The sequence below is a fragment of the Sus scrofa genome, chromosome 2 (genome assembly GCF_000003025.6).
Source record: "Sus scrofa isolate TJ Tabasco breed Duroc chromosome 2, Sscrofa11.1, whole genome shotgun sequence".
In the NCBI taxonomy this organism is placed as follows: domain Eukaryota; kingdom Metazoa; phylum Chordata; class Mammalia; order Artiodactyla; family Suidae; genus Sus; species Sus scrofa.
Genome location: NC_010444.4, coordinates 7,081,579 through 7,099,218, shown reverse-complemented (window position 1 = coordinate 7,099,218; position 17,640 = coordinate 7,081,579). Strand labels below are relative to the sequence as shown.

At 51.5% G+C, this 17,640-nt stretch overlaps 2 protein-coding genes across 3 annotated transcripts; one reads left to right on the top strand and one right to left on the bottom strand.

Moving 5' to 3' along the window:
• Positions 31-756, bottom strand: TMEM262 (transmembrane protein 262). The gene is made up of 3 exons (XM_013994121.2): positions 428-756; positions 222-321; positions 31-113 (listed from the first exon to the last, which is right to left on the bottom strand). The coding sequence occupies exons 1-3, from the start codon at positions 599-601 to the stop codon at positions 37-39; spliced, it is 351 nt and encodes a 116-aa protein (XP_013849575.1). The 5' UTR covers positions 602-756; the 3' UTR covers positions 31-36.
• On the top strand, positions 4,321-17,612 carry VPS51 (VPS51, GARP complex subunit). Of its 2 annotated transcripts, none has more exons than XM_003122565.5 (10): positions 4,321-4,652; positions 5,112-5,241; positions 13,701-13,847; positions 13,928-14,147; positions 14,228-14,945; positions 15,335-15,550; positions 15,734-15,952; positions 16,387-16,508; positions 16,596-16,683; positions 17,230-17,612. In XM_003122565.5, exons 1-10 carry the CDS (start codon positions 4,428-4,430, stop codon positions 17,488-17,490), a joined length of 2,346 nt encoding a protein of 781 aa, XP_003122613.2. In that variant the 5' UTR covers positions 4,321-4,427; the 3' UTR covers positions 17,491-17,612. The 2 variants fall into 2 exon arrangements, with proteins under 2 accessions (XP_003122613.2, XP_005660771.1); XM_005660714.3 differs by lacking the exon at positions 4,321-4,652 and adding an exon at positions 4,672-4,954.

Genomic DNA, 17,640 nt, shown 5'->3' with positions numbered 1-17,640 from the left:
CCTTTTCCTTCCCCTTCTCAGCCCGGGCCCCAGGCCTCAGTGGTTCTCTTCTCGGTACTGGATGGCCAGAAACTCCAGGGACAGGCGGTTGAAGAACATGGCTCCGTTGAGCACTGGGCAGAGGAGAGCGTCCCCCTCAACCTTCCCTGTCCCCGCCTTGCTGCGTCTCAAGGTTCCAAAGCCCCCCCGCTCCCCCTGAGTACCCCCGCTCCCCTACTCACTCAGGATGGTCAGGGAAAAGCATCGAAGAAATTTGTCTCCTGTCATCTCAGCATAGAGGGACCCCATGGCAGCCCAGCAGATGCCGATCACCTGGGAGAACTGTGGGCCCCATCCAGTGGGAGAGTGGCCCCCTGACACAACAGTGGGGTTTCCGTCAGCCCCTGGGCCTTCCCCCACCAGCCCTTGAGCCCCCGCCCTGGCCTACCATCAGGACCACTGTGTAGTGGAAGCTCATGCGGTCGTAGTGGTAGGTGACGCAGAAGTTGTGTACGTCACTGGCGAAGATGATCAGGTGTATGAAGAAGAGCATCATCGCGGCTACGGTGAGAATCCTGCCTTGTGGGAAGAAGAGCACGGCTAGGCGGTCCCGCCACCGCATCCTGGCAGTCGCACAGACTCCGGGCAGACGGCAGAGTTGGAGCGAGCGGACCCCTCCCAGGAAAAGCAGCCAACTCCTCTAGGTCTAGAGCACAGTCTCAGGATAGCAGTAGGATTCTAGAATCAGGAGGACATGATAGGGGACGAGATTCTAGAACATAGGCTGCTTCCAGCCGATGCAGGAGCGTTTCATGGGTGATCCAAGCAGCTGTGAACTGAAGGGCTGCTGGGCTAAAGGTACAGGGCTCCTAGAGTTCCCATTGTGGCTCAGCAGGTTAAGAATCCGACTAGTATCCATGAAGATTGGGGTTCAATCTCTGGCCCCACTCGGCAGGTTAAAGGATCTGGCGTTGCCGTGAGCTGTGGTGTAGGTCGCAGGCATGGCTTGGCTCTGGTGTTGCTGTGGCCATGGCTTAGGTCTGGTGTTGCTGTGGTTTTGATACAGGCAGGTAGCTTTGGCTCTGATTGGACCCCTATCCTGGGAATTTCCATATGCTGTGGGCACAGCCCTAAAAAGCGAAAGAAAAAAAAAGGTGCAGGGCCCATCGTGTTGCGGAAGGGCCAGCATTCCTCGCCATCCCAACCAATGCTTTGTGCTCCTGGGTGAATCTTCTCACTGAGTCCCTGACAGTTGTTTACAGGAGGTAGCGTGGGCACATCCTTCAGGTGAAAGATGGGCTCAGGATAGTGGAGGGGGAGTTGTAGGTCCGCAGCAAGTCTCGGGCAGAGGAGAGGCTCAGTGTAATCTCTCCTAATAAAATCTCTCCAGTATAACTGGAGGGCGTGGCCAGGTGAGGGCAGGCCTGGGCCGGATCGCACCGCTCCAAGTATTTGTTCCAGCCCCTCATGGGGAGGGAGGAAGGGAAGGAACAACAGATTCTCCACAGTTGTGCCAGGACCTTCCCCATACCCTCCCCAGGCGGGGCCGGGAGAGCCCCTGGCTTTTCCATCTCCTCCCCAGATGTTCTTCCAACACATGTTGCCGACCAGCTCTCCACGCTGTGCCACCTCCCTGCACTCAGCATTTTCACACCCATCACCCCTGCCAGTGCAAGAGTCCCAGGAGAAAGCTGGGGCTGGTGGCACAAGTCCGATTTTACTACACCCGAGTCTGAGGCCAAGAGGGCTTGTCAGCTCAAGTTTTCACAGCCAGTGAGTGAGGGGATCAGTACTGAGATCCAGTTCTACCCCAGCCTGTGGAACAGGTAGGGACAGAAGCCAAGAAGGAAACATTTCCTCCGTACATGTAGGAGGTGAACACTTCAACACCGTCAACAAGATAAGCCAGAAAAATGACCGGAAATGATGTGGAGGGACGTGGCAGGCTCCCAGGAGCTAAAGTAGAAAAGTGGATGTTGAACTTGGCCAGCCCCATTGCCTCCTGTTTGCCCCAGAAGCTGGGTCCCAGGTCAATCCAAGACCCCCTCTCCTTCCTTAAAGCAGTAGTGTTAGAGCCTGAGAACTTCCATATGCCACACCAGTGGCCCTAAATAAGATAAATAAATATTAAAAGACAAAAACAAAATCCCCCAAAATTGGTTGATGTCCTACAGGGCAATACAAACAAAGTTTTGAGGTTATTTTTCAACTGGCTATAAATGTTTTGCATTGCTCTGGGGCAATATCTAGCAAAATCAAACAAGTGTACAATCTGATGGGTGATTAAATAATCCTCGGGTGGGCTTGTTAAATAATGCCCCAGTATGATATTGGACAATCATGCTACACTCTTTGTCTCTATTCCAAATTTTGCATAATAATTTTAACAGTATTGTGTAGCCTTTTGTTTTGCTTTGATTTTGACCATGCCCAAAGCATGCAGAAGTTCCCAGGCCAGGGGTCAAACTTGCACCAAAGCAGCAACCAGAGCCACTGCAGTGACATTGGATACTTAACCTTCTGCACAGGGAAACTAATTCCCTGCAATGTTGCTGTTTTTTTTTTTTTGGCTTTTTAGGGCTGCACTCTCTGCATATGGAGGGTCCCAGGCTAGGGGTCTAATTGGAGCTACAGCTGCCAGCCTACGCCACAACCACACCAGATCCAAGCTGTGTCTGCGATCTACACCACAGCTCACAGCAAGGCCAGATCCTTAACCCACTGAGCAAGGCCAGAGATCAAACCCGCAACCTCATGGTTCCTAGTCAGATTCATTTCTGCTGCTCCACAACAGGAACTCGCCTGCAACTTTTTTTAAGTTGTTGTTGTCTTTTTGCCTTTTCTAGGGCTGCACCCGCGGCATATGGAGGTTCCCAGCCTAGGGGTCCAATCGGAGCTGTCACTGCCTGCCTACGCCAGAGCCACAGCAACGCAGGATCCGAGCCGCATCTGAAACCTACACCACAGCTCACGGCAACACCGGATCCTTAACCCACTGAGCAAGGGCAGGGATCGAACCTGCAACCTTATGGTTCCTAGTCGGATTTGTTAACCGCTGAGCCACGATGGGAACTGCAACTTTTTTTCAGTTTATAGATTTCTTGGAGTAGATCTAAATCTTTGTATTCTCTTCATTTTTCCTAAGATTATAGCTTCATAAGCTGAAATCTTCACGTGTATTTTTATATACCCTCTAAACATCCCATTCATTGAGTCAGCAAACTTTTTGTGTGAAAGAACAGATAATAAATGTTTTAGGTGTTGCCAACCATATGATTCTGTTGCAGCCACTCAACTGTGCTTTGTAGTGCAAAAGCAGACATAGGTAATATGTAAACAAATGAGCATGATGTGTTCCCATAAAGCTATTTATTTATAGGCACTGAAATATAAATTTCATATAACTTTTGCATATCATGAAATGTCATTCTTTTTCAACCATTTAAAAAGGGGAAAAAATTCTTAGCTTACAGGCAATATGAAAACAGGTGGAGGGCTGTGTTTGGCCTGCAGGATCCCTGCCAAAGAATAAATAAAGTTGTTTCTGTTCCACCCCTGGTTCCCCTCAGTCCATCATAAGTAATATTTCAAGGACCACACTGATGAAGCCTTTTTCTCCTTTTTCATCCATTCAAACTCGGCATGTCTCAATCTGTACTCTAAGTCGTTCCCTATCTTCAGCTCTTCACCTAGGTGAGCTGTAACTTTGTTCAAAGAAAACCTGAGAATTATCTTCACCATCTCCACCCAACCCCTCACTTAGCACATTCCATCAGTCACTTAAGGTTTGCCAAGTGTGTCTTCTAAGCACAGTATAATGGGAGTTCTCAAATTCAAGTGCACCAGAACTACTTCAGGACTTAAAAGAGAGAGAGAAGCTAGAGCTGAAGGGAGTCCGCTTCTCAAGGTGCTGCTACGGGTAATTCTGAAGCCATTCTGATGAACATCAGAGGACCAGGCCATGCAAAACGCTGCGCTAGAGGCACTGTGCCTGCATTTAATCCTCGTACCTCCCTTGCGAAATATGTACCCCAATATTAGGAATCCGGGGGAAACTGAAACTGCTGCTCCCGTAACAAGGTAGTGGCAGAATGCCAGGCATAAGCTCTCTGGCTCCACGGCCCGCGCTCTGTCCACCGAGTCTAGGGACGTATTGCGTGGGCTCTTGCCTGCGAGGGTGCGGGGTTGGAAGCCACAAGCCGCCCTCCTTCTGGGAGGACAGTTCCACAAAATCCTTACGCCTGAGAAGCTGGGGGAACCAGGGCTCTCAGGAACCCCTCGCTTGGGGAGGAAGAATGCGGGGTGGGAACTCTAGTCTCGAAGGACTCAGGGCTGCGGGGGGACGTTTCACCTGAAGGACTGCCTCGTTGCAGCAACTCTATGGCTCCCGGAAGTGCCTCCTCCCGGTCCCCTGCCCAGCCTCACGCCCGTGGGCTGCAGTTGGAGCCATGGCGGCGGCAGCCGCTGGGCCTGGGCCGGGGTCTGGACCTGGGGGCTCCCCGGAGGGGCCCGAGGCGGACGCTCCGGAGCGTCGGCGGAAGGCGCACGGGATGCTGAAACTTTACTACGGCCTTTCAGAGGGTGAGGCGGCGGGGCGCCCCGTGGGGCCGGACCCCCTGGACCCGACAGACCTCAATGGGGCGCACTTCGACCCGGAAGTGTATCTGGACAAGGTGTGTGTATGGGGGAGGGAGGGGGACAGGCCCTCGATATACTGCACCCCCAGATGAGGGGAGCAGAGGTTCATAAAAGCAGGACGACCCTGGGCCGGGCAGTAGGGGCAGAGCTGGAGGATAAGAGGGCGTGGGGAAACTCGTACTGGCCTGAGATGGTGCGAAGTCTGAGGTCTCCTGGACCGATGTTCGAACAGACCCGAGATACGGGGCGTGGCCCTGGCGCCGACAGGCGTAGAACTGGTCCGTGACAGCATCTGAGGATTTCAAACGCTGACACATTCCTAATAGAGTCCAACCTGGTAATTCCCGAGCTATGCTACTTGTAGGCTCCTTACCTGAGAGCCCTGACAGGGTTGAGATCAGAGTTTTCTTGCACCGAAAGCCTACCAGTTAGGGGCAAGGCTGGAGGACATGGGTGCCCCCTGTCCTGAACACTAACCACCCGATTTCTTCCAGCTGCGTAGAGAATGCCCACTGGCCCAGCTGATGGACAGTGAGACCGATATGGTGCGGCAGATCCGGGCTCTAGACAGCGACATGCAGACCCTGGTGTATGAGAACTACAACAAGTTCATCTCAGCCACAGGTGATTCTCCTACTGGGACACACTCCACACAGTCCCATATTCCCCAGTTCCTCCTTTGTTGGGGAAGCCAGATTCCAGTCCTGCCCTGACATTAATCCACTCTCACGCCTCTCTCTCAGAGCCTTTGTGGTTTGATGACGAGTCATCAAACAGTATTAACTGTTCTCAGAGGGTTGTTTTGGGGACCAAAGAAAAGAAAGGACAAATGAAATTTTTAAAAGAAACGAATTTATCTGAAGCACTTAGAATTTCCAACAGTAAGGACGGCTCAGTAATGATTAGTTTCTCTCATTAGTGGTAGCTTTGTTCGCTGATTCAGGTCTGTCTTGAACATGAGCTTATCACTCTTTCTCTCTCACTTTTTTTTCCCCTTTTCTTCCTTTTTCTCTCTATTTCATTCCTTCCTTGCCCTTTCCCTCTTTCCCCTTGCTTTCTCTTTTTTCAATGAAGCGAAGAGACAGAAAGTGTATGACAGTAACACACAAAGATCATATAAAGGGGTTTTGCCCCTTCTTCCCCCTTTATTCTCTACTCAAGACAGTGCTAGACAATGTTCAGCTGTCATCCACACTAGCTTCTGTCCTGTGTTGAAGAAACGCACTCTTCAGTTCTCTGTAATAATTTTGGACCCGCATGTCCTTGGTCCTATGGATCTGCCTGCAGTTTATAGGAATGTTCCGGGAACCTCTGGCACTCGTTCTGACAATTCTTATTCTGCTACTGTCACAGCAGTGGGTGTAGTAACACATAATCGCTGTTCTTTGATCTGATTTGAAGCAGGTTCAATGAGCAGGTGCCCCTCTATATGTTAATACCAGCATCAAACAGCAAGAAATCATGATTTCTATGCTGAGAAATTTCTCCCAGGAATTCTGAATAAGTGAACGCACAAATAAAAGTAGTAATAAGTGCTATGAGCAAATGTAGAGCAAGAGGAAAAGATAATGTGTTGGGGGGGAGGTCTGTCTTTAGATAGGGTAAGTATGAGAAGGCCCCTCTGAGGTGGTGACGTTTGAGCAAGGCTTTGATGAGGAGGAGCCAGCCATGAGGAGAAGGATTTGGGGGAGGAAACAGCAAGAGCAAAAGTTCTCAAGAGAGCATGTCTGGTGTATCGAGAGTGCAGCAGGGAGTTGAGGGAGGAGGCGGGTGGTGGTGACTGGGGTGGAGGGGCCGCTTCTGGAGGGACTTGGAGGTGGGATGAGGATCCTGCTCTTTACTCTGAGTGAGATCATCACTGAGGGAGGATGAAACGCCTCGTGAACTTCCAAGCCTTTTTATGATCATCATCTTGGGAGCCTTCTGGTACCTTAGCTTCTGTCTTTTGCCTTAGCTCTGCTCTTTTTTTTCCAGGGAGGTCTTTTTTTTTTTTTTAGGGCTGCACCCATGGCATATGGAGGTTCCCAGGCTAGGGGTTGAATGGGAGCTGTAGCCGCTGACCTACACCATAGCCACAGCAACGCCAGATCCGAGGCGCATCTGAGGCCTACACCACAGCTCACAGCAACACCAGATCCTTAACCCACTGAGTGAAGCCAAGGATCAAACCTGTGTCCTCATGGATACTAATCAGATTCATTTCCGCTGAGTCACTTTGAGAACTCCCCTTTGCTCCGCTCTTACTCAGTTTTTAACTGCCTTGCCCTGTCCGTGCTAGGTGCCTTAATTCATTGTGAACCGACAACACAATCATCATTTATCCAAAAAAAAAAAAAAAAAAAATGCAAGCAACTCCAACCAGTAGCCCCAAAGAGTAGTATAGATGTTTCATCTTATGTGACTTTATTTTTTAGTAACCTTCCTCTCTGTGGATTCTGAGAGAGGTGAATGGTCTTGTCCCATAGCCTGTGTTGCTAACATAAAATGTTCATTTTGTGATTCATGGTCTATCTCTTCATGTAACTTTAAAAAAAACTGAACACCTTTTATTCGCCCCAGAGGCATTAGCTTTGAGAGTTCTTCTTGTGCATTTTTTTCCTTTGATTTTCTCTGCTATTTTTTTCATTGGAACTTTTGTATCTATTCCTCTTTATTTTCCTTGTCATTGTCATTGATGTTTTTCTCCTCACTTTGTCCTTCCTGCTGTTTCCCCAAGTTGGGTTGCTGCCCCAATCCCGCTCAGAGAACATTCCCCCAGTCCAGGAGCTCACACAGGCCAAGTGTGGGTGTGCAAAGGCTCACAAGTGAATGCTCTTAGCTATTGCCAGATTCTTTGCCACACACAAAAATGACCTGGTTTTGCACAGCCATCAGCAAATAGGAAAGTAACTCTTTCCATATTCCCTGGCCGATACTAAGTTACCAAAATTTTCAATCTTTGGCAGTCTGAGAGGTAAAAAGTAGTATCTGTATAGTTTGTTTCTTTCTTTTTTTTTTTTTTTTCTGGTCTTTTTTTTGTCTCTTTAGGGCCATACCCATGGCATACATAGGTTCCCAAGCCAGGGATCCAATTGGAGCTGCAGCCACCGGCCTACACCACAGACACAGCAACGCCAGATCCAAGCCTTGTCTGTGACCTACACCAAAGCTCATGGCAATGCCAGATCCTTAACCCACTGAGCAAAGCCAGGGATCAAACTCATGTCCTCGTGGATGCTAGTCAGGTTCAGTAACTGCTGAGCTGTGACAGGAACTCTGTATCTGTGTAGTTTTAATTGCATTTCTCTTGTGAGTGAGGTTGAACATTTTTTGTATGCTGAAGAGCTGTTTCAAGAGTTCCTTGGTGACCCGGTGGGTTAAGGATCCAGTGTTGTCACTGCCGTGGCTTGGGTTGCTGCTGTGGTGGAGGTTCCCTAGTCCAGGAACTTCCGCATGCCACGGGTGTGGCCAAAAAAGAACTGGTTGATAATCCTTGTCTGCGACATCCTTTTCTTTTTTCTTTCTTTCTTTTTTTTGTCTTTTTAGGGCCACACTCGCGGCACATGGAGGTTCCCAGGCTAGGGGTCTAGTCGGAGCTGTAGCTGTTGGCCCATTCCACAGCCACAGCAATGCCAGATCTGAGCCATGTCTGCGACCTATACCACAGGTCACAGCAACACTGGATCCTTAACCCACTGAGAAAGGCCAGGAATTGAACCTGCAGCCTCATGGTTCCTAGTCAGATTTGTTTCCACTGCGCCATGACGGGAACTCTTGCGACATCATGTACTTTTCGTGTCTGTTCATGTACTTTTCCCATTTTTCTATAGAGCTGTTCTTTTTCATAATTATTTATGAGTTCTTCACATACTAAGGAGAGTAGCCCTGTATGTTAGGACTTGCAGTTCTTAAGTTTGTTTTGATTTAGCTCATGGTGGTTTTTGTTGTTCAAACAAATTTTTTAATCTCTTCTTTGATAGCTTCTGAGTTTGCGATGTTTCTTTTTTTATTTTATTTTTTATTTTTATTTTTTGTCTTTTGTAGGGCCATACCCACAGCATATGGAGGTTCCCAGGCTAGGGGTCTAATTGGAGCCGTTGCCGCCGGCCTACGCCAGAGCCACAGCAATGCAGGATCCAAGCCAACTCTGCAACCTACACCACAGCTCACAACAACGCCAGATCCTTAGCCCACTGATCAAGGCCAGGCATCAAACCCGCAACTTCATGGTTCCTAGTCGGATTCATTAATCACTGAGCCACGACGGGAACTCTGCGATGTTTCTAGGCAAGACCTTTTCCATCCCTAATGTTAATTTAAAATTCTCCCCAGGAGTTCCCATCGTGGTACAGTGGTTAACGGATCCAACTGGGAACCATGAGGTTGCAGGTTCGATCCCTGCCCTTGCTCAGTGGGTTAACGATCCGGCGTTGCCGTGAGCTGTGGTGTAGGTTGCAGATGTGGCTTGGATCCCGTGTTGCTGTGGCTCTGGCGTAGGCCGGCAGCTACAGCTCCAATTCGACTCCTAGCTTGGGAACCTCCATATGCCGAGGGAGCAGCCCAATAAAAAGCAAAAAGACCAAAAAAAAAAAAAAAAAGAAAAAAAAAGAAAAAAATTCTCCCCGATTTTCTTCAGGTACTTTTGTGATCTCGTTTTATTTTTTTGGCTGCACGTGTGGCATGTAGATGTTCCCAGGCCAGGGCCTGAACCTGCACCACAGCGGCAGCCTGGGCCACAGCAGTGACAATGCTGGATCCTTAACCCGCTGAGCCATCAGGGAACTCCTGTGATTGCATTTTAAAATCACATTTAAACTTTGATCCATCTGCTTTGTATATGTTATAAAGTATGAGGTCTGCTTTCAACTGTATTTTTATTTCAAATGGCTTTCTAGTTGTCCCAGCACTATTGAATAATTCATCTTTTCCCCAATGACTTGAAATGTTACTTGATTTTAATGGGAATGCTTCCAGCATTGCCTCAGTAAATAAAATGCTGGTGTCCAGAGGTTAGGGAAGTACTCAGTTGTTCATATTTTATTGAGAGTTTTTTTTAAAATGAGGAATAGATGTTGAATTGTCTTTCTTCTATTAATATGGTGAATTATTATCAAGGTCCTTTAATATTGAACCATCCTTGCATTTCTGAAATAAAAACCACTTGGACATATTTGTCAATTATTCTTTTAATACATCACTGGATTCTGTTTGCTTATTTATATGTGTATCTCCATGTAGTTATTTAATTAATGTATCTGTGCACCTCAGTTCATAAGATATGAATGTATCATTTTCATTTTTGAGCTATTTTTGTCATGTTTTCATGTTACTGTTATGTTTCTTCCACAAAGTTAATGTGAAAGGTTTTCCAGTTTTCTCTGCTTGCATACTGCTTACACAGAGCTTTGGAATGAGCTGTCCTTCAGAGCCATGGCAGTGTGCCATGACAACCACTGGCCTGGCACCTTTATGAAGGGGAACAAAATTTTCCTTTGACAGCATCCTCAATTCTGTTTGTGTTTTCTTGTTCTTCTGGAATCTATTTAGGTAAATTCTATTTTTGTGGCAAATGATCTACTTGATCTAGGTTTTCAATTTACTTTCTTTTTCTTGCTTTCTTCCTTCCTTTTTTTTTTTTTTTCCCCACCCCTCAGTATATGGAAGTTCCCAGGCCAGGGATGGAATCTGATCTGCAGCTGCAACTTACGCCACAGCTGCAGCAGCGGTGGCTCCTTAACTCACTGTGCCACAGTGGGAACTCTGTTTTTCAATTTCTTTACATGGAATTGAGCTAAGTTGTATCCTGTTGAGTTTTTTATTTCTGTATACTTGTGATTATTTCTTCCCTTATTTCTTATTTTGTGTGTTTTCCCCCATTTAAAAATTAGGGTAGGGAGTTCTCTGATGGCCTAGCAGGTTGAGGCTCCTGTGTTGTCACCACTGTAGTTCTGGTTGCTGCTGTGCAGTGTAAGTTCAGTCCCTGGCCCAGGAATTCCCACATACTGCCTGTGTGGCAACAAAGAAAAAAAAAATACAAAAAAACCCAAGAGAGAACCCAAAATAAACATTGTAATTCTCATTAAAAAAAAAAAAAAAAAAAAAAAAAAGGGAGTTCCCATCGTGGCGCAGTGGTTAACGAATCCGACTAGGAACCATGAGGCTGCGGGTTCGATCCCTGCCCTTGCTCAGTGGGGTAACGATCCGGCGTTGCCGTGAGCTGTGGTGTAGGTTGCAGACGCGGCTCGGATCCCGCGTTGCTGTGGCTCTGGCGTAGGCCGGTGGCTACAGCTCCGATTAGACCCCTAGCCTGGGAACCTCCATATGCTGCGGGAGCGGCCCAAGAAATAGCAACAACAACAACAACAATAACAACAACAACAACAAAAAAAAAAGACAAAAAAAAAAAAATTAGGGTAGCTTGCAGTGTTCCCATCATCACTCAGTGGAAACAAATTTGACTAGTATCTATGAGGACTTGGGTTTGATTCCTGGCCTTGCTCAGTGGGTTAAGGATCTGGCATTGCCATGAGCTGTGGTGTAGGTCGAAGACGTGGCTAGGATCTGGCATTGCTGTGGCTGTGGCATAGGCCAGAGGCTACAGTTCCCGATCGACCCCTAGCCTGGGAACCTCCATATGCTGCAGGTACAGCCCTAAAAAACAAAAACAAACAAACAAACAAAAGGACACACACATACACACTGGCACCACCCTACACCACAGCTCACAGCAATGCTGGATCCTTAACCCACTGAGTGAGGCCAGGGATTGAACCAGCAACCTCATGGTTCCTAGTCAGGTTCATTTCCACTACGCCTCGATGGGAACTCCCATTCTTTGCTTTCTTTTGATTTTTTTTGTAGTGCTTTTTTTGAGTTATTGATTTGAATGTTTAATTTATTACTACTATAAGGATTTAAGATTGATTTCCTCTGAACATTATTTTAGTAATATCCTATAGATTCTTACAGTGTTTTCATTGTTATCTTTACATATACTGAAATTTCAGGGTTTTTTTTTTTTCCTTTTCGCTTTCTAGGGCTGTACCTGCAACACATGGAAGTTCCCAAGCTAGGGTTTGAATCGGCTGTAGCTGCCAGCCTACACCACAGCCACAGCAACATGGGACCTGAGCCACATCTGCGACCTACACAGCTCAGGGTTTTTTGTGTGTGTGTGTGTGTGTGTGTGTGTGTGTGTGTGTGTGTGTGTGTGTTTGGTTATCCCAGGCTCATGGAGTTCCCATGCCAGGGATCAGATCCAAACCGCAGTTTCGACCTATGCCACAGCTGCAGCAATGCCCAGGATCAAACCTGTGTCCCCACACTCGAGAGATGTTGCTGATCCTGTTGCACCACAGTAACTCGGAAATTTCAGTTTTGATTTCCCTTCTGATCCAGTAGTTGGTAAGAATGAGGGTTTTCTCTAAATAACGGGATCTCTTTATTTCCTAGGTTTGGGAATCTCCAGGTTCATTGCCTTGTGATCAGAGAATGCTTTTGGACCGTTTCAGTTTCTTTTCTTTTTTTCTTTTTTTTTTTTTTGGCTTTTTGGCTTTTCTAGGGCCGCTCCCGTGGCATATGGATGTTCCCAGGCTAGGGGTCTAATCGGAGCTGTAGCTGCCGACCACAGCCACAGCCACAGCCACGCAGGATATGAGCCGCATCTGCGACATACACCACAGCTCACAGCAACGCCGGATCCTTAACCCGCTGAGCAAGGCCAGGGATCGAACCCGCCTGGCCTTGCTCACGGTTCCTAGTCGGATTCGTTAACCACTGAGCCACGACGGGAACTCCTCAGTTTCTTTTCTTCCATAAATTTATTGAGATTTCCTCTGTGACCTAATACATAGTAAGGTTTGGGTGATTTTAGGGAATCCCGAGAAGACTAAATCAAGTAGGTCTGCCATATTCATTATGTGATTTAGGTCTTCTGTAGCTTCATTTCGTTTTCGTCCATTTGCTGTGTCATGGGTCGGTAGGAGTGGATTAGTCTCCTACCGTAGGTGTGTTTCTGCTTCGTCCTCATGGCTCTCCTTATTGATGGTGAGTTCAGGGGAGGCGTGAGGGAAAGCAGTTGGGAAATGTTAGTAGTAGTTGGACAAGAGATGACGGTGGCTTGGCAAGAAAATGCTGGCGGTAGACCTTACACAGCCTGCCGGACTGAACGGAGGGGTAAAGGGGAGATGAGAGTCAAAGATGACTCCTCAGAAATGGCCACGAGCCAAAATGGGAAAAATCAGCAGAGGAGCAGGTTTGGGGAAAGTCAAGAGTGTTTGTTTTTTGCTTTTTAGGGCCGCACCCACAGCATACAGAGGTTCCCAGGCTAGGGGTCAAATGGGAGCTACAGCTGCCGGCCTACGCCGCAGTCACAGCAACACAGGATCCAAGCCACATCTGCGGCCTACACCACAGCTCACGGCAATGCCAGATCCTTAAACTCTGAGTGAGGCCAGGGATCAAACCCGCAACCCCATGGTTCCTAGTTGGATTTGTTTCTGCTGCACCACAATGGGAACTCATCAGCTATAATTTTTTAGAAAGTATTAACAAAAAAATAAAATAGAAGCGTTAGGGGGCCAGGCCCTGAGGCTCCTGAGTTGGAAGGAAGAACAGCCTCGTGAGGCAGGTTTCTGTCAGGACAAAAGGGAAAAGACCCTTCGGATTAGGTCACCATGTTCCAGAAGGCAGAGTGAAAGGGGTTGGGGGGGTGGGATAGAGATAAGGGTGGACAAGTATTTATTGTCTGCCCCCTGTCAAGCAGGGTTCTGGGCACGGAGAATGCCACTGGGAAGGAGCAGACAGGTCCCTGCCAAGTGCTCTCTGCCCTCCTTTGGATCTGGGCTTCCTGGGCCGTCTCCCCCTGCCCTGGGGCTAGGGGCACACAGAGTGTGCAGTGACACTCACCCCCATTTGTAGTAACCAAGCCCCACCTCAGCCCTTTCGAAGCTCCGACTCATCAGAGTGACCGTGGAGGAGGAGCCCAGGCGCATTTAGGAAGGGGGCGAGTGCGAGAGAAGGCATTTGGACCTTGTCTCAAGCTGAGGGTTCCGCCTGCGACCCTGGTCATGTGCCTTTCCCTGTCCCGCGCCCGTGCCTCCTAGACACCATCCGCAAGATGAAGAACGATTTCCGGAAGATGGAGGACGAGATGGACCGGCTGGCCACCAACATGGCAGTGATCACGGACTTCAGCGCGCGCATCAGTGCCACGCTGCAGGACCGCCACGAGCGCATCACCAAGCTGGCAGGTGGGCCGCGCCCCAGAGCTGGTGCGAAATGGACCACCCTCTGGGCCTTGGGGCTTACACCACCTCCCCCTGCCCCCCAGGGGTCCACGCGCTGCTCCGGAAGCTGCAGTTCCTCTTCGAGCTGCCCTCACGCCTCACCAAGTGCGTCGAGCTGGGCGCCTACGGGCAGGCGGTGCGCTACCAGGGCCGCGCGCGGGCCGTGCTGCAGCAGTACCAGCACCTGCCCTCGTTCCGCGCCATCCAGGACGACTGCCAGGTCATCACGGCTCGCCTGGCCCAGCAGCTCCGGCAGCGCTTCAGGTGCGGGCTCTGGGCCCTCATGCCACCCCCGCCCCCCGAAATCTGTCTTCCCGCCCTTCACCTCCATCTCCCTCCCGCAGGGAGGGCGGCTCCGGCGCCCCGGAGCAGGCGGAGTGCGTGGAGCTGCTGCTGGCCCTGGGCGAGCCCGCGGAGGAGCTGTGCGAGGAGTTCCTGGCGCACGCCCGCGGGCGGCTGGAGGAGGAGCTGAGCGCCCTGGAGGCGGAGCTGGGGCCCTCCCCTCCGGCCCCCGACGTGTTAGAGTTCACTGACCGCGGCGGCAGCGGTTTCGTGGGTGGCCTCTGCCAGGTGGCTGCGGCCTACCAGGAGCTCTTTGCGGCCCAGGGCCCAGCGGGTGCCGAGAAGCTGGCAGCCTTTGCCCGGGAGTTGGGCAGCCGCTACTTTGCTCTGGTGGAGCGGCGGCTGGCGCAGGAGCAGGGTGGCAGCGATAACTCCCTGCTGGTGCGGGCGCTGGATCGCTTTCACCGGCGTTTGCGGGCACCCGGGGCCCTGCTGGCCGCTGCGGGGCTGGCGGAGGCCGCCACAGAGATCGTGGAGCGAGTGGCGCGCGAACGCCTGGGCCACCACCTGCAGAGCCTGCAGGCTGCCTTCCTGGGCTGCCTGACCGATGTGCGGCAGGCGCTGGCCGCGCCTCGAATTGCTGGGAAGGAAGGCCCCGGCCTGGCTGAATTGCTGGCCAATGTGGCCACCTCCATCCTGAGCCACATAAAGGCTTCGCTGGCCTCCGTGCACCTCTTCACTGCCAAGGAGGTGTCCTTCTCCAACAAGCCCTACTTCCGGGTACGGCCTTTCCCTAGGCGTTCTTTTTTTGTTTTTTCCTTTTCTGGACATGCCCTTGTTCATCCTGCATGTGGGTTGGCAGCTCCCAGGGCACACACTCCTTGGCCCAGGAAGTCCAGATGTGGTTTCAGGCTGTCTTGAGGAAGTCTGGCACCGCCTGGAGGGGTGGGGAAGGCTCTGAGGGCATCTGCAAGCAGGGTCCCCAGTGCTGGCTTTGCCCCCCTTCACTCCCTCCCAGCAGGGAGCCTCTCCGGGGTACCTGAATTCAGGGTGGGTCTCCCCCTTGGAGAGAGGCCAGGGCTTTGAGGGTCCCAGGCGAAGGCCACTCACTAGCAGCCCCTGCCTGCAGGAGGGGACCTGCTGTGTATCTGGGCCCCTCCTCCTCACAGGGCGAGTTCTGCAGCCAGGGCGTCCGGGAGGGCCTCATCGTGGGCTTCATCCGCTCCATGTGCCAGACGGCTCAGAGCTTCTGTGACAGCCCCGGGGAGAAGGGGGGTGCCACGCCACCTGCCCTGCTCCTGCTGCTCTCCCGCCTCTGTCTGGACTACGAGACAGCCACCATCTCCTACATCCTCACCCTCACTGATGAACAGTTCCTGGTGCAGGTGAACTAGCTCATCGCAGGGAGGGGGGTGGTGCGAGGAACGCAGGCGACAGGACAGTGCCCTCATGGTCAGGGCTGCCGATTCCCAACTCAGCCTCCCCCCCTGCCCAGCTCCTGGTGGACAGTGGCCCCTGAGCTGCCCCCAGTACCCACTGCTGGTCTGTCCTCTGCATCCTTGGCTCAGGACCAGTCTCCAGTGACACCTGTGAGCACACTGTGTGCAGAGGCCAGGGAGACGGCGCGGCGGCTGCTGACTCACTACGTGAAGGTGCAGGGCCTGGTCATATCGCAGATGCTGCGCAAGAGTGTGGAGACGCGGGACTGGCTCAGTAGCCTGGAGCCTCGGAACGTGCGTGCTGTCATGAAGCGGGTGGTGGAGGACACGACAGCTATCGACGTGCAGGTGCTGCCCCGGGCTGGCCAGGGGAGCCCTAATGTGGGCTGGGGCTGCTGGGAGAACAGCCCTCTGAGGATGGAGACAGGAGCGGCCAGGCTGTGCCTGCATCTGTGGCCTCCTTCCTCCTCAGCACCCCCATTTCACCCAGGAGGAAGTTGAGGCCAGAGTCACCCAGGAAATCAGGGCAGGGTTGGCACTGAAGAGTGGGCCTCAGTTACTAACTCCTATGTCCCACCTTTGCCCTACTCCACTGACTGATTCTGTAAATAGTGACTGGGTACCAGCTAGGTGCAGGCCTTGGCTTTTTTTTTTTTTTGTAACAGATGTGATTCTTGTAACAAGTGAGAGTGTAACTTGGGATATCCTCTTGCCCAGGGCACCTGGTGGGCGGGATGTTGCCCATGCCCCGGCCTCCTTGCAGTTCCTCTTTCTGCCACCAGGTGGGGCTCCTGTATGAAGAGGGTGTTCGCAAGGCCCAGAGCAGTGACTCCAGCAAGAGGACCTTCTCGGTTTATAGCAGCTCTCGACAGCAGGGACGCTATGCACCCAGCTATACACCCAGGTCTGGCTGGTCAGGATAGTTCCGGGGGTGGACAAAGCAGGACTGGGGTGCAGGGTCGGCTCTGATTACTTTTCTCCCTCCATCCAGTGCCCCAATGGACACCAACCTCTTGAGCAACATCCAGAAGCTGTTCTCTGAACGTATTGACGTGTTCAGCCCTGTGGAGTTCAATAAGGTCCGAAGTCCCCAGTGGCCTTGCCTTCCCAGGGTCCCTTGGGAGGTTTGGCTGAAGCCCAGGGAGTCCTAGGACACTGTCCCCCCAGGATCTTTTTCTGAGAGATGTTTCTAGGAATGAGTGGTCGGTCATCCAGAGCCCCACCATCAGCATCTGATAGCCCTCTGCCTGACCTTGCTGTGCCTTCCGCCCGCATCTGGGTGACGGTCGAGCATACCTCCTTGGCCCTTGCCCTTGTCCCCACCGTCATCCTGGGTCCTCTTCGGGGAGGGCCGTGGTCTCTGCCCCAACCCGGCCCATGCAGGGACCTGGTGTTCTCCCTCTACGTAAGCCTTCCTGCTCCCCGTGTCAGTGCTGACCCCCGTCTCTGCCTGGACTTCTGCCCCCCTCCACCCCCCAGCCAGGTCCGCTCCCCTCCACGTGATGGTGCCAGTGTTTATTGTCTCTCCCTCTTGCCTGGGTCCTGCCCAGAAAGTGGATGCCCATCCTCTGATCCAGTAGCCCTCCCCCAAACCTGCTGTTGTGCATCTGTGTCCCTGCCTGCAGGTGTCAGTGCTGACCGGCATCATCAAGATCAGCCTGAAGACGCTGCTAGAATGTGTGCGGCTGCGCACCTTTGGGCGCTTCGGGCTGCAGCAGGTGCAGGTGGACTGCCACTTCCTGCAGCTCTACCTGTGGCGCTTTGTGGCCGATGAGGAGCTTGTGCACCTGCTGCTGGATGAAGTGGTGGCCTCAGCTGCCTTGCGCTGCCCAGACCCAGTGCCCATGGAACCCAGTGTCGTTGAGGTCATCTGTGAGCGAGGCTAGGCCTGGTGGTGGCCATACGCCCACTTGCGAGGTCGCCCCACACGCATTCCCTGGCCTCCCGCCCCAGCGGCTCTTCCCCTCAGGCCTCAAGACCTGCCTAATAAAGACGTGTTGTCTCTGCCTCCTCCCTGTCTTTGGCGGGGGTGGGGG

What these genes read in the sequence shown, in the direction of transcription:
- TMEM262 (XM_013994121.2), bottom strand. Translation starts at nt 601, where the DNA reads ATGCGGTGGCGGGACCGCCTAGCCGTGCTCTTCTTCCCACAAGGCAGG. An exon ending in ACTACACAGTGGTCCTGATG is followed by an intron (nt 322 to 427) that starts GTAGGCCAGGGC and finishes TGGGGCCCACAG; the next exon opens with TTCTCCCAGGTGATCGGCAT. An exon ending in CTTTTCCCTGACCATCCTGA is followed by an intron (nt 114 to 221) that starts GTGAGTAGGGGA and finishes TCCTCTGCCCAG; the next exon opens with TGCTCAACGGAGCCATGTTC.
- VPS51 (XM_003122565.5), top strand. Translation starts at nt 4,428, where the DNA reads ATGGCGGCGGCAGCCGCTGGGCCTGGGCCGGGGTCTGGACCTGGGGGC. An exon ending in GCGCATCACCAAGCTGGCAG is followed by an intron (nt 13,848 to 13,927) that starts GTGGGCCGCGCC and finishes CCTGCCCCCCAG; the next exon opens with GGGTCCACGCGCTGCTCCGG. An exon ending in ATGAACAGTTCCTGGTGCAG is followed by an intron (nt 15,551 to 15,733) that starts GTGAACTAGCTC and finishes TCCTTGGCTCAG; the next exon opens with GACCAGTCTCCAGTGACACC.